The sequence below is a fragment of the Alligator mississippiensis genome, chromosome 14 (genome assembly GCF_030867095.1).
Source record: "Alligator mississippiensis isolate rAllMis1 chromosome 14, rAllMis1, whole genome shotgun sequence".
In the NCBI taxonomy this organism is placed as follows: Eukaryota; Metazoa; Chordata; order Crocodylia; family Alligatoridae; genus Alligator; species Alligator mississippiensis.
Genome location: NC_081837.1, coordinates 5,882,157 through 5,894,567, shown reverse-complemented (window position 1 = coordinate 5,894,567; position 12,411 = coordinate 5,882,157). Strand labels below are relative to the sequence as shown.

Below are 12,411 nucleotides of genomic sequence, written 5' to 3'. Positions count from 1 at the left end.
AACACCTACTGGAGCTCCTCAGGAGCTCCACGCTTGCTGCCGTCTGGCTTCTGCCAGAGCCATGCCCCCCTCACAGCTGCCGGGGGGCACTGCGTTCATGAATGCAGTGCCTTATTCACGGATTTTGCCATTCGCGGGGGATACGAGAATGTATCCCCCACGAATGGCGAGTGTTGCCTGTACCATATTTTCTCACATACAACACACCTCATACATAATGTGCACCTTGTTTTGAAAGGTAGAAAAAAATTTCCACTGTTATGGCTGCATAGAGCAAGGACAGAGCCTAATCTTCAGCTGACTTTTCTGCTTAACTACAGCTGGAACTCTAGCTGTTGCTGAAGCCTGGTCTTTCCATGAATGGATCTGTAATTCTGAAAGGAGCTAAAGAGTCTCCAAGTCTGTGAAAAAGGAGAGAGACCAGAAGCAGCTAGCAGACAGCAAAACTGCCCTAAGAAAGGTTATTTTGCTTAGTCGAACATCAAGATCATTAAAAGGGAGAGAGGATTGTTAACACCGCTAGAGTACAGAACAACAAGCCATTAAGTCAATTGGCTCCCTCAGCTGCCTGAATAGTAATGCAGCTGCTGCTGCTCTGTGGAGCAGTGTCAAGGCAGGGTGCTTCTATCTCAGTTAGAAAATCAGCTTTCCTGCTTCATACATGCATCCTGATTTGGGCGGGGGGGCTGGGTTTTTTTCTGTGGAGGGGAATGGTGCATGTTGTCTGTGAGAAGATATGGTAACTTCACTGGGCAGAAGTAAACCCCCGCTCCCCATTTCTCTGCAGATCCAACTGGATACGATGACTTATTTCACTTCCAAATCTGACCATTGTAATTGTGTGGCCTTTACCCACCAGGTTCAGAAGGAAGTGAAGTGGTTGCACTGGCCCATGGTTGAAGGGAAACCATTTGATTTTTCTTCTGCAAGCATCTATTGTGTGCTCTGGTGTGGTACGGAGAGAAACGGAGACACCCACTTGGGTACCTCTAGCTGCAGGATGGTGTTCTCCTCTGTTTTCGTTCTCCTGGAGCAGCCCCTCTGAGTGTGCTAGCACTGATGTCTCTGCTCACTGTCCTGTTCTCTCTCCTGGCAGGTCTGAACACCTCCCAAGCGCAGAGCGTACCTGTCATCAACAGTGTTGCCGGAAGTTTAGCAGCTTTGCAGCCGGTCCAGTTTTCCCAGCAGCTGCACAGTTCACATCAGCAGCCTCTCATGCAGCAGTCTCCCAGTCATATGACGCAGCAGCCTTTTATGGCCACGGTGACTCAGCTACAGAACTCACACAGTAAGGATCTTGTCAGGTATTTGTTGAGGGACCCAACGAAGTGCCTGTGATTGTAAAGAGTCCAAAATACTTTTGAATGCAGTTTGCTTGCTCCCTCCCCACTCCCCTGCCATGTACCCAATTGGGTCCTCACTCCATCCATGCTGCAGTTGAAAGGGGTGACTGTGGGTCTTACAGTGGCCACCCAGTACCCACAGCAGTTCATTTTGGGGTGCAGAACCTGCCTGGCACTGTACTTGGGTAATGAGCTTCCCCCAAGCTCCATGCTATTGTGACTATATGGAGCTTATATCTAGCTTGGGTGCGTTTACATGAGCTTCAGTCACAGCTGTGGGATGCAGAGTAGATTCGCCCTATGAAAACTCAAGGAGGGAAAGCAGGAGAGGAACCTCTTCCTTGTGAACTGGGTTTTCTTCTGTATACCCCTTCCAGCAGATATGGAGAGGGGAGGAAACTTGGCTGCTGTAACCCTAGCACAGTGGATGCTATCCATTCTCACTTGGCTATAATTCTTCCTTCCTCACAACTGCTTCTGCTTTTGCCTCCAAAAACCACGTGGACCTCCTCTCTCTCTACAGAATTACTCCTTCATCCTTTGTCTCTAAGTCCGAGGGCCAAATTCTTGTCTTGGTCACAGGAGTAAAGCTAGAATAACATGAGTGAATTTACTCTGGGGCAGAATGGAATTTGTTCCAGGAAGCTGTGTTTGCATCCCAAGCCTGCCTGTGCCTCTGCCCAGGAAAGGCTGGACTCTTCTTTAAGCACAGTTAATAGTAAAACCATTTCAAGGTGCACTGAACATCTCAGGGTTATTGGGGTAGGGGGCAGGCAGGGGATGGAAAATTGGTTTAAGCAGGTTAAAGAACTCTGTGAACTTCCACAAACCGGAGAGAAAATACAGACAGATCTAAGGAACAAAGGTGTTGGCCGGGGGTTTCAACTGCAGTGACAAAAAGTCAGCAGGAGTTACTAAGTCTCCTTGGCAGTCCTCACCATTTTCTTTTACACAAACCTTGCACAGAGGGAAAAGAGGCCTGGGTTTGAAATAATCAAGGGGTGAGGATGAATTAATCCCATCTTCTGCAAATCAAGGCCCAGATTTGACTGCTTTAGGTATTTTCTTCAGCTGAGACTTCCATGTGCTACAGCTCTGGAAAGAGTGATTGGCAGGTTGTAGCTGATTCATCTATAGTCTTATAGTCAACCTGTCCTTATATTTTGTTAACTAACAGAAATCTCTGCTGCCTCCATTCACCAAGGGTGCAGTGTCAGGGCAGTTGCATAGTGCTGGGGCTTGAAGTCTGTCTGGAGGGTCAGGCCCAGAGAGACAAATGGACCCAAACTCTAATTCCCAACACCACTGTGGTGTTTCGCAAGGGAAATCAGTCAAATCACACAGTTTTCCATCAAACTGTTTTCAGCCAGCCCAACCAAGCACCAGCAAGTTGGAAATGTGTGGGACAAGGAGATGTAGACACAATGTCCCTTCAGACTTTTGAGCTGGCCCAAGAGCTTGCTGGAGGCATTCCCTTTGCTTTCCTTAACTGTTACCAGTCTCCATCGGTTTAGGAAGTGAAACTCCCATGGACTTCACCTTTGCCTGCTGGATCTGACCCTGCCTTTGGTGATCTTGTCCATCATACCTGCCCCCTTTCCTGCATGTGCCTTTGCTGCTCAGCAGTGGGGTGGACTCTGCAGGGTTCGAAGGAGGGTGCAGAGGGTTCCTTCGGTTTTAAAAGTGCGCTGGTGCTTCTCGTTTGACTGCTTTGTTCAATGACTGTAGCTGCTCATGTGATGACTGTCTGTCTCCTTCATTTTTGTAGTGTATGCACACAAGCAGGAGCCTCCCCAGTATTCCCACACTTCCCGGTTTCCATCAGCTATGGTGGTCACAGATACCAGCAGCATCAGCACATTAACCAATATGTCTTCCAGTAAACAGGTAACGGCACATGTGTTGATCACGTCGTCAGTCTGCAGTAATCACATGAGTGTTGCTCTCTGCTTGTGTCAGAACAGCAGAGAGAGAATCTGCCCATAGAGTGGATAAGAAAGCTGCGTTTCTCAGTCAATTATGGTTCGCTGTAAAAGGAACGACTGTTTGCACAATGCACTGTTTATAGCTGTTATTTCAGGTTCGTGCATGGTACACAGGAGATGGGCTAAACCCACAGGGTGACATTCTCATTGCATGGATGTCTATGGCGAAGTGCCCTTTGAAACCACAAGGACCAGGATTTTGCCTTGAATCATTTATCTGCCCAACCCCATACTTCGGGGTGGAGAAAGATAAAGCTGGAGCCAAGCCAGCTCAGCTCCTGTGTCTGCTCAGCCCATAACTCACTGAATCAAAGCCAAATAACAACCCCAGTCTTTTCAGACCATCCCCTTTGCCCCTGTGGTTATAAATGGGTTCTGCTGAATGTGTTGCAATGTTTTTTCCCCAACTGCGCACAACAAGATTCAGTCGTGAACAGAAAAGTCACAGGTTGCAAAAGAAAGCCAGGTGGGCTTCCTTTCCTGTAAATGGTTCCGGGGGAGTTCTCTCAGTGGGTATGTCGAACTGCTGCCACTGCTAATGGTTGTTGAGCACGTGCATTTGGGCAGTGAATAGATCCGCCCATTCCTTTATGCTGATCAGTGCCACCTTGCATTTCTGCTTGCTCAGTGTTTGATGTCCGGGACTAAATACCAGTGTAGCATAGAAGCAGTAGAAGGTAGATGCCCTATTGGAGCTAGATTGGTGGTTAGGGTTGTAATATAATGGACAGATGTCTACGCCATTTATCATATGGCCATTTACTGGCTCCAAATGGTTGGGGTCTGGGGTATATGACCCTATGTCACAACAGAGTCACATTGACAGAACAGTGTAGGGGAAAGCTTGTGCTGGTGATTCACTCATCCATGTATATGTAAGGACTTGGGTCTCCAAAGCTGTAAATCCAGCCCCTGTCACCCGTGGTAATTCCATTTGTTTCCTTTTAAAAAAACCTGACCCCACGGGTGACTAGCATGAAGATGACTTGAGTAATCTCCCCATTCCCTTGGCTAATTGTGACTTGTTTAGGAACGTGCAGCATTTATGCCTTTGTGATCATGGCAGCAAAGTCCAGGCTGGCATAACTTTATTGAAGTTGATTTAGCTTCCTAGAAACAAATGAACTTTCCCCTGACTCTCTTAATAGAGACCATTTCTAAATGCAGGTGAGAGATTCTAATCTCAGTAAACTGGGGCACATTTAGAGTCCCTGTTAAATCCAGACACACTACTCTAAAAGTGCAGGAGTGTAGAAGAGATCAGGCTTTGAAGCCAGATCCTGATCTGATGTAAACCACCAGAGCTCCTTGAAAATCCTTGTGTGGGTCTGCAGCTGATCAAAACGCGCCTTGCTTCACTGAGGTTAATGGATGAGACTCTGGACCTCCAACCCCCCAATTTTTTAAGATGTATATTTGTATCAGGCCCTATGTCATTAGTATCCAACTCAGACAATAGCCCCTTTTTTAAAAAGCCAGCTCTGGGGACTGTGGGAAATATGTGGCCCTTATCGATTGCTAGATAAATAGGAGACAACCTTGAACTTGCATTCAGATAAACCTTCTTGCTAATCGCTGACAGTGGGAAGGAGAAAAATCTCGGCAGCGAACATAAAGCAAATAATGCTTGGAATTGCTGCACAGCTTTGTTTTCATAGATGCCCTTAAGTTACACTGCAAGGATGGTGCAGAGACAACTCTATTCATTCCAGGGAAAAAATGGAACGGTGTAAGACTGAGTACAGTGGGCTACATCCCGTTGTAAATCAGCAGAATCAGTGATGAGCAGACCAGATTCTCATTGAGTTGATGGAAATCTGCATAGCTGCATTGATTTGACCAGTTATACATCCCATCCAGCTTCACTGGAGTCCACAGGTCAAATTCCTAGTGGGTATGCGCTGGCATAGTTGCATGGAAGTCCATAAAGACTCACCAAAGCCCAATCCCTCTGCCGGTGTGGGACCCAACGCAAACCTTTTCTCTCACAAAATGGAAGGTGAAAGTGTAATTCTCAACCCCACTGCCCTCCGACTCCTGTTAGGTTTCCCACTCTTTGTAGTGAGCAGGGAAAACATTTATCTGTGCCCACAAATCTCAATCAGTCGGGCAATCAGGCACATCAGCACTCCTCGGGAATACCATTTCCTTTGAAAGGCTTTATCAATCCATCTGGTGTGCGCTCAGCCCTATCCTCTCCCTTGATTAATTATTCTGTCCTACCCCTCGTTGACTTTGATGCTTGCTTGTTGAAACAAGCCCTCGGAATACAGGAAATGTGCTTTTTAATCAAAATAGTGCACAACGCTGCCTGCTAGGCCTGGGGATGGCGTGTGCCCTTTGCTACGCAAAGCGATCTGCTGGCTTTGAAGCAGAGCTGGCTGAGATAATCAAGCCGCTCTTTTCCCTGCCTCCCCCTTCTCCATACTCCTCTAGTTTAATTTTTTAGAGGTAGGTTATCCAGGGCAAGCAAACCCTGAGCATAATAAGCCAGCAGTGTCAGCCATCCAGAAAGCCGGCCCCCGCTCGTGGGACTGAGTGCAGAAAGGAACGTGTCTATGTGCAAGCAAGGACTGTGAGGCACTGAAGACCCATTGAAGCCCACCATAAGGGGCACACATTGGATCAGCCTGATGTGAGGCTCTGGCTATGGGGATGAATTTTACCCTCCGTTGCCCCAGCGCTCCATGTTGGGGCTTGCATAGAGTCCTGGTTTTCTACTGTCCATTTTGCAAATGCAGCTTGATCTCAAAGGCAAGGGTGAGAAATAATTTAGTATCACCGAGTACTCGTTGAATTGCTCACCCCTGCTTTTAACAAAAAGTGAGTTGGATGCCGATGGAAATTGCTGCTGAAATCAGTTGAGAGTTAGGTACCTTAGCACCTGTGAAGATCTGGGCCTGGATTCAGTCCAGCGGGAATCTTTCCATAGTCTCAAGCTGTGGGCCACATCCTGAGATGCTGACTGAGACTTGGAGCATTTGCCAGAAGTTAAGCTCTTCTTCCAAGGAGAGATGTCATATATAATCCATCCACTATTTATCTTCCCTCTCTCAGCTGAGCAGGTCTCTCCCTCTGTCTCCATCTGGGCCAGCCGCAGTGCTTAGTTGGCCTTCCTATTCCCTCAGGGCTAGGAAGGGGGACACACTCGGTGTCCCCCGAGCAGAACCGTTTCCTCTAAGCCACCCCTTTGGGCAGGGCTCTCTCACCTTCACTCTGAGCATGAGCTGCTGATCTCTTATCAGCTGTTTATGTTTAGACTTGGAAGGGGCAAATAACTCCCAGTTCCTCTGACAACACTTAAGCCTGAGCCACCATTTTATTATGTGAGCAAACATCTGATAGCCCCGGAGCCCATCCCTAATGACAGGTCATAGAAGCCTCTTGGCGTCTCCTTATCTCTGCCTTATGATGTTTGCTGTGCACTGAAACCTGCAAGGTCACCTGCAGCTTCCCGGCCTCCATCCAAAATCCAAAAACTGAGGAGCAGTGTGTGTGCATGCACGTGCATTAGGGGTGACCATGTGGCATGGGGGAAACTCAGGAGTGAAGGCTCATGAGATCTAGAGGTGAGAAATTGCCAAGGCCAGGTGTAGGAGGTAGCAGCTATTGGGCAGTGCTACCAGAGGTCATGCACGTTAGGGTACGGCCTTGCCCTGCCTCACCCAAGTGTCTGTGTTTGCTGCATAGTACTCTCAGTCCTTGGAGCTGTTTGTGGCATAAGACAGGCATCTTGCTGGGAATGGGCTGAGGGCATGAAGACGCCTGGAGGAGGGACGGTAAATGGAGCAAAAGGGCGTAGAAACCCAAAGAAGCGTAGTGACGTGCAAAGCAATTCCTCTCGATTTGAATGGAGGCGATGTCAGTGTGAGTGCAAAAAGCAGAACTTGAGTCCTGAATGCAGCCACCAAACACATGCAGCAGAGGTAGTGGCAGTCAGTGACCGAGATGTCTGCCAAGGTGCGAGTCTACCCCGTGCAGAAGGATCCAGTTAAGATGGAAGCTCCTCTCTCCATTCCCTGCCAAGGCTGCCGGCGGACCCCTGTCTACTAGAGACCGAGCCCTCCACTCCCTCCGCATGAGTCACAGAAAAGCCGTTGCTTGGTAATGACTCCTGGCCTGTAATGTGACCTTGCCCCCCCAAGCAGCTTTCAACTCGTGAGACTGCATTTACTCGGTCGGCAGATCAGCATACGCTTCGCTGGTCTTGGCAGCCTGGCAAAGGGGAACAAACTGGTCTCGGAACAGCTTCTCCAACAGGCTGGGCACGAATAGGCGCTTTATTTGGTCGGATCTGGCAAGAAAACACTTCTCCCTTTGCATGTTCCCTATTGCAGTGCCAGAGGCCCTGGGCACAGTCCAGCACCCGGTGAATCAGTATTGTCCCATCGACTTTGGCAGTTGGGTCTAGGCTTCACAGGGCCCCTCAGTTACCACCTCAGTGCTGTGTCTCATGGAAATCTCTGGGTAAAAGCTGTGGGCCCGAGGCTGCAACCTTGGAGCATTGAATGGAGCAAGGGGGAAATGAGGAGAGGTGGGTCTGAGCTCCAGGATAGTAGTAGATCTGCTTGGATTCAGAGATTGCTGCAGAAATCCTGGGAGTATCAGCTGATGTCACCTTGCAGATCCCATGCAGGCTAGCAAATTTGGCTGCCCTAGGGTTGTGGAAGCAGACATGTGAGTTAGTGACTCTGTTGCATTGAGAGTTTTATGAATGCTAGAATGGCCCTGAAAGCTCATTCCTGATGGCCATTAAAAGGCATCCTGTTCCCCTGCTTTGCACGTGGTAACGCTGCATGTATACTCTCTAAATCACATCTCCTGCTTCTCTCCCGCTTTCTCTCCTAGTGCCCCCTGCAAGCCTGGTGATGTTCCACACCTCACTGCTTTTGCACCTAGCGACCGGAGCTTATTTTCCACAACATCACGCCGGTAACCAACCAAGTCTGGGGAGCGTTGCTATAGAGGAGCTCAGCCAGCTTGTCTAGCGCCATAGCGAAGAGCCGATTCGCCTGAAAAAGAGCTGGAGTTTTGCAACGAATAGCCAACCTTCTGCAACTGGACAGGAGCAAAGCTCTGTCCACAAGGTGCCTCATCCCAGAGACCGTGCTCTTCCTTCCCTTCGCACAGTATTTCAAGGACGTGTCTTGAGGATTTTAAGTATTTGCCTTCTAGAGGCTGTTGCCTTTTGTGAGAAAATAAGAACAAAACTGACTGAGAACTGGCAGAAGAGGAGAGGAAGATCAATGCTATTTAACTTATATTTCTCCACCAAAGGGACTGGTGAGAGACTTGGATCTGTTACTTAGAATTTGGAAGGAGGAATCACCTGTGCTGTTGAACTGAGCCAACTACCCTGTAAATACAGATAAGCTTCCGTCCTCCCCAAGCCTTTCACTGTCACCTATACATAGAGATTTATATGAAAACAGTCAATTGTGTCCAATGGATGTAAACTACTGTAATTAAGTGCAATTTCCCCACCTGTATATATTGGCCAAAATTCTCATATTTCTCCTTTTGTAAAGGTCAGAGCTGAGGTTTTTGGTTTTCTTTCCCTTTTTTGTTTTCTTTTTCTTTCAATGAGTGAATTCATAAGGAGAGGCCTGGCCATACTCAAGGGTGTCAGTCCCCCAGCATTGCACTGGCCGCTCGACCAGAGGACAGACACAACTGCGCGCCTCTGCAGAGCTGCTACTAAAGGCCGACAAGCTGCAGCACAGTCAACAGTCCTGTCTAATAGGAGCCCACGCTTGAGGAAGGACCAGGGATGAAATAAGTGACCCAGTGACTTGCTACCCAGCAGCCATGACTGGCACGATCCATTTGGTGACTACTATCAACATGCGGATCTCGACTATTATTATTTTCTTTTTGCTGTTTTGATTGAGGCTAGGCAAGGGAGGAGAAGAGTTCACATGGGTGTAGTGAGACATGTAGGCCATTTCTGGAGTCTTCCTTTTTTCAGGGGTGTGTAGTTTCCATTGGAAACTGCTGCTACGATCTGAATGGGTGCATAAGATGGTATATTTGGTAGGAACATCCTATACCTGCCAAGGGGGTTAGATGCCCCGATCTTCCTTTTCTCAGAGAAGGAAGTGGGAAGTAGGGAGCGGGCCCATGTCTGATTTCCATTTTACATTGTAAATTGGAATAGGGTGAACTTTGTTAACCTTACCTCTTTCAATAAATGGGTCACCCTTGTCTTCTTAATGCTACGTTCTAACTTGCTGGTAGCTCTCACTTCTCTGCACTTGGATGGAACGTCTCTAGTGCTGTGAGTTCAAGAGTGGTTCACACAAACAGCTAGAGACGTTGGCTAATTGTCCTACCTTGGCTCAGCAGGATCAATCTCTTGCTCTATGAGCAATCCCTTTTAGTGGGACAACTCACAGCATGAGATACTGTTGCTTGTGGGTAGGAGTGTGACAGTCTGGGCCCAAGACAGAAAGATCTATGCTGAGAAGTGATCAAGAAGGAGTTGAGATGGGTATATTTGAGTGCCTGCTTTCACTGATGACAATCAATACAGCTACTATATTGGACTGTTCTTTATTTGTAGACTGGAGGTGTTTAGAAAAGAGAATGCTATTCATAGACTCACAGAAAGTTAGGGTTGGAAGGGACCTCAGGAGGTCATCCCCTGCTCAAAGCAAGACCACCTGCAACTATATCATCCCAGCCAAAGCTTTGTGTAATCGGGTTTTGAAAACTGCCAAGGATGGAGCTTCCACAACTTCTCTGGGTAACCTGTACCAGTATTTTACTACCCTCCTAGTGAAAAAGTTCTTCCTAATATCTAACCTCAACTTCCCTTGCTGCAACTTGAGACCATTGCTCCTTGTTCTGTCGTCTGCCACCGCTGAGAACAGTCCAGCTCCATCCTCTTTCAAATCCCGCTTCAGGTAGTTGAAGGCTGCTATTAAATCCCCCCGTCTCCTCTTCTCTAGACTAAATAATCCCAGTTCCCTCAGTCTTTCCTCATAAACCATTTTTTTTCTTTCCCCAAACCATTTTTGTTGCCCTCCACTGGACTCTCTCCAACTTGTCCACATCCTTTGCATAGTGGGATGGCAAAAACTGGACACAGGACTCCAGACGTGGCCTCACCGCTGCTGAATAGAGGGGAATAATTACTTCCCTTGACCTACTGGCAGCACTCCTACCAGTGCAGCCCAGTATGCCATTAGTCTTCTTGGCAACAAGGGCACACTGCTGGCTCATATTCAGCTGATTGTCCACTGTAACGCCTAGGTCCTTTCCTGCAGAGCTGCTGTCCAGCCAGTCAGCCCCAGCTTGGATTGGTGCATGCGGTTGTTCTGTTCTAAGTGCAGGACTTTGCACTTGTCCTTATTGAACCTCATGAGATTTCTTTTGGTCCAATCCTCCAATTTGTCTAAATCACTCTGAATCCTAGCCCTACCCTCCAGTGTATCTACTACTCCCCCCAGCTTGGTGTCATCTACAAACTTGCTGAGGGTGCACTCTGCCATCTTCCAGGTTGTTGATGAAGACGTTGAATAAAACTGGCCCCAGGACTGACCCAGAAGAAGGGAGAAGATCAGCAAGAAGCTTATTTGCAGGAGGTCTTTAGATGATGTTCTCTGGGAGCTAACCATTTTCTATCATGCCTTCCATCTTCCCTTCAACAGAAGGCTTAGGGTCTAGCCCTGCTTGCTTTGAAGGAAGCAACAAAACTTCCATTACCTTCCGTGGGACCAGTCTTTCTTAGAAAGCAGACCAGATGGTCCACCAGTAGCAGGCAAGAGTGACACAGATAACAAATCCTCCACATCATTCTCACTCACTCTGAGTTTGGAGGGGACCGTTTCTTCATCCCTTCAAAAGCAACAGTAGGATGGCCCACATCTTCCCAGCTTGCAACCACCTGCTACAGGAACAAGAGAATACGGGGTCAGATTGTCAGCAGATGTAAATCAACTTAATTCTACTGAAGTCAGTGGAACAATGCTGAATTTACATGAGCTAAAGACCTTTTCAAAAGCCTGTAAGTGATTTAAGGAGCATAAGTGGATTTGTTTTCAAAAGTTTTGCTGGTGTTCAGTGAAATACTTTTGTTAACTGAGCATAAGGCTCCTCAATCACTTAAGTACTTTTGAAACTTTTGCAGCTCATGCTTGACCCCCTAAACTCTGCGAGTGATTTTGAAAAGTAAAGATCATTAGAGTTTCCCTGTGAACAGCTTAATCAAAGATAAAAATAAGGGATTCTCTCTTTTGGGCTAGTGGACCACCCTTGACTTTGTGTTTGTGCAATGCTGAGCACAGCAGAGCCCCAGTCCTTACTGGGACTAGTAGGCATTAACATAAGACAAATAAAAAGTCATTTTGAATTTGAAGGCGATATTTGGAATGGAATTTAATTTAATGTATAATATAATTAAATACCATGTTTTCTGCCTCACTATTGTCTTGTGATATCCTACCTGAGCTGTGTGTTAGAGGCACAGGTTTGCATTGCTGTCTTCACCCTTTTATAGACAAGAAGAAGAACTGTTAATGTTTACAAAGTAAGTGTGGGCTGGAAATACCATAAGCGTAAGGTTTTCTTGTGAGTGCTGCAGTTGTACAGTATGTTGTTGATGGGTGTTGATTCAACAGACTATATGAGAAGCAGAATGGGCTTATTACACTTGAAAGGTAAAGATGAATGTTTCTCTCGCTTGGAATATTGGTCTCGATTTCTAAGGGCTTGAACCTTGTAAGTCAAGTATTTCATGTAAATTATCGCAGTATCGTTGGAAATAAGAATGGGCTCCAGTTTCATGTGAATTTTGAATTACCCAGTGTTTGGTAGTGATTAAGTGGCATTAGGGTTCACTCTGTGTTAAAGGCAGGAGCCATTTGCAAAGTCCTGGACAGAACTCAAATTTGGGAGCACCTTTGTTGGGGTTTTGAGTGTGTGTATCTAGTGATTTGAACACGGAGCTGTACATCTGGAAACCCAAGTTCTGATCCCAAATGTGCCACCAGCTGGGTTGACATTGTTTTGCTGCAGTTCATCCCTCACTCATCACCAGTTGAAGTCTCTTCACTCGGGAGATCATTTAGGGCCTCATTTTT

The 12,411-nt window shown here is 47.2% G+C and overlaps 1 protein-coding gene across 3 annotated transcripts in view; it reads left to right on the top strand.

Annotated features, from left to right (window-relative positions):
- HNF1B (HNF1 homeobox B) overlaps nucleotides 1–11,752 on the top strand; it is a 49,612-nt gene extending 37,860 nt beyond the window's left edge. For 2 of the 3 annotated variants that reach the window (XM_014608097.3, XM_014608094.3), the window contains exons 7-9: nucleotides 1,097–1,288; nucleotides 3,112–3,230; nucleotides 8,177–11,752. In XM_014608097.3, coding sequence (XP_014463583.1) covers nucleotides 1,097–1,288; nucleotides 3,112–3,230; nucleotides 8,177–8,197 — 332 coding nt within the window. In that variant the 3' untranslated portion in view covers nucleotides 8,198–11,752. Of the gene's footprint in view, nucleotides 1–1,096; nucleotides 1,305–3,111; nucleotides 3,231–8,176 lie in introns of all 3 variants that reach the window. The other variant, XM_014608095.3, reaches the window with a different exon arrangement.
- Nucleotides 11,753–12,411: the final 659 nt, after the last annotated feature.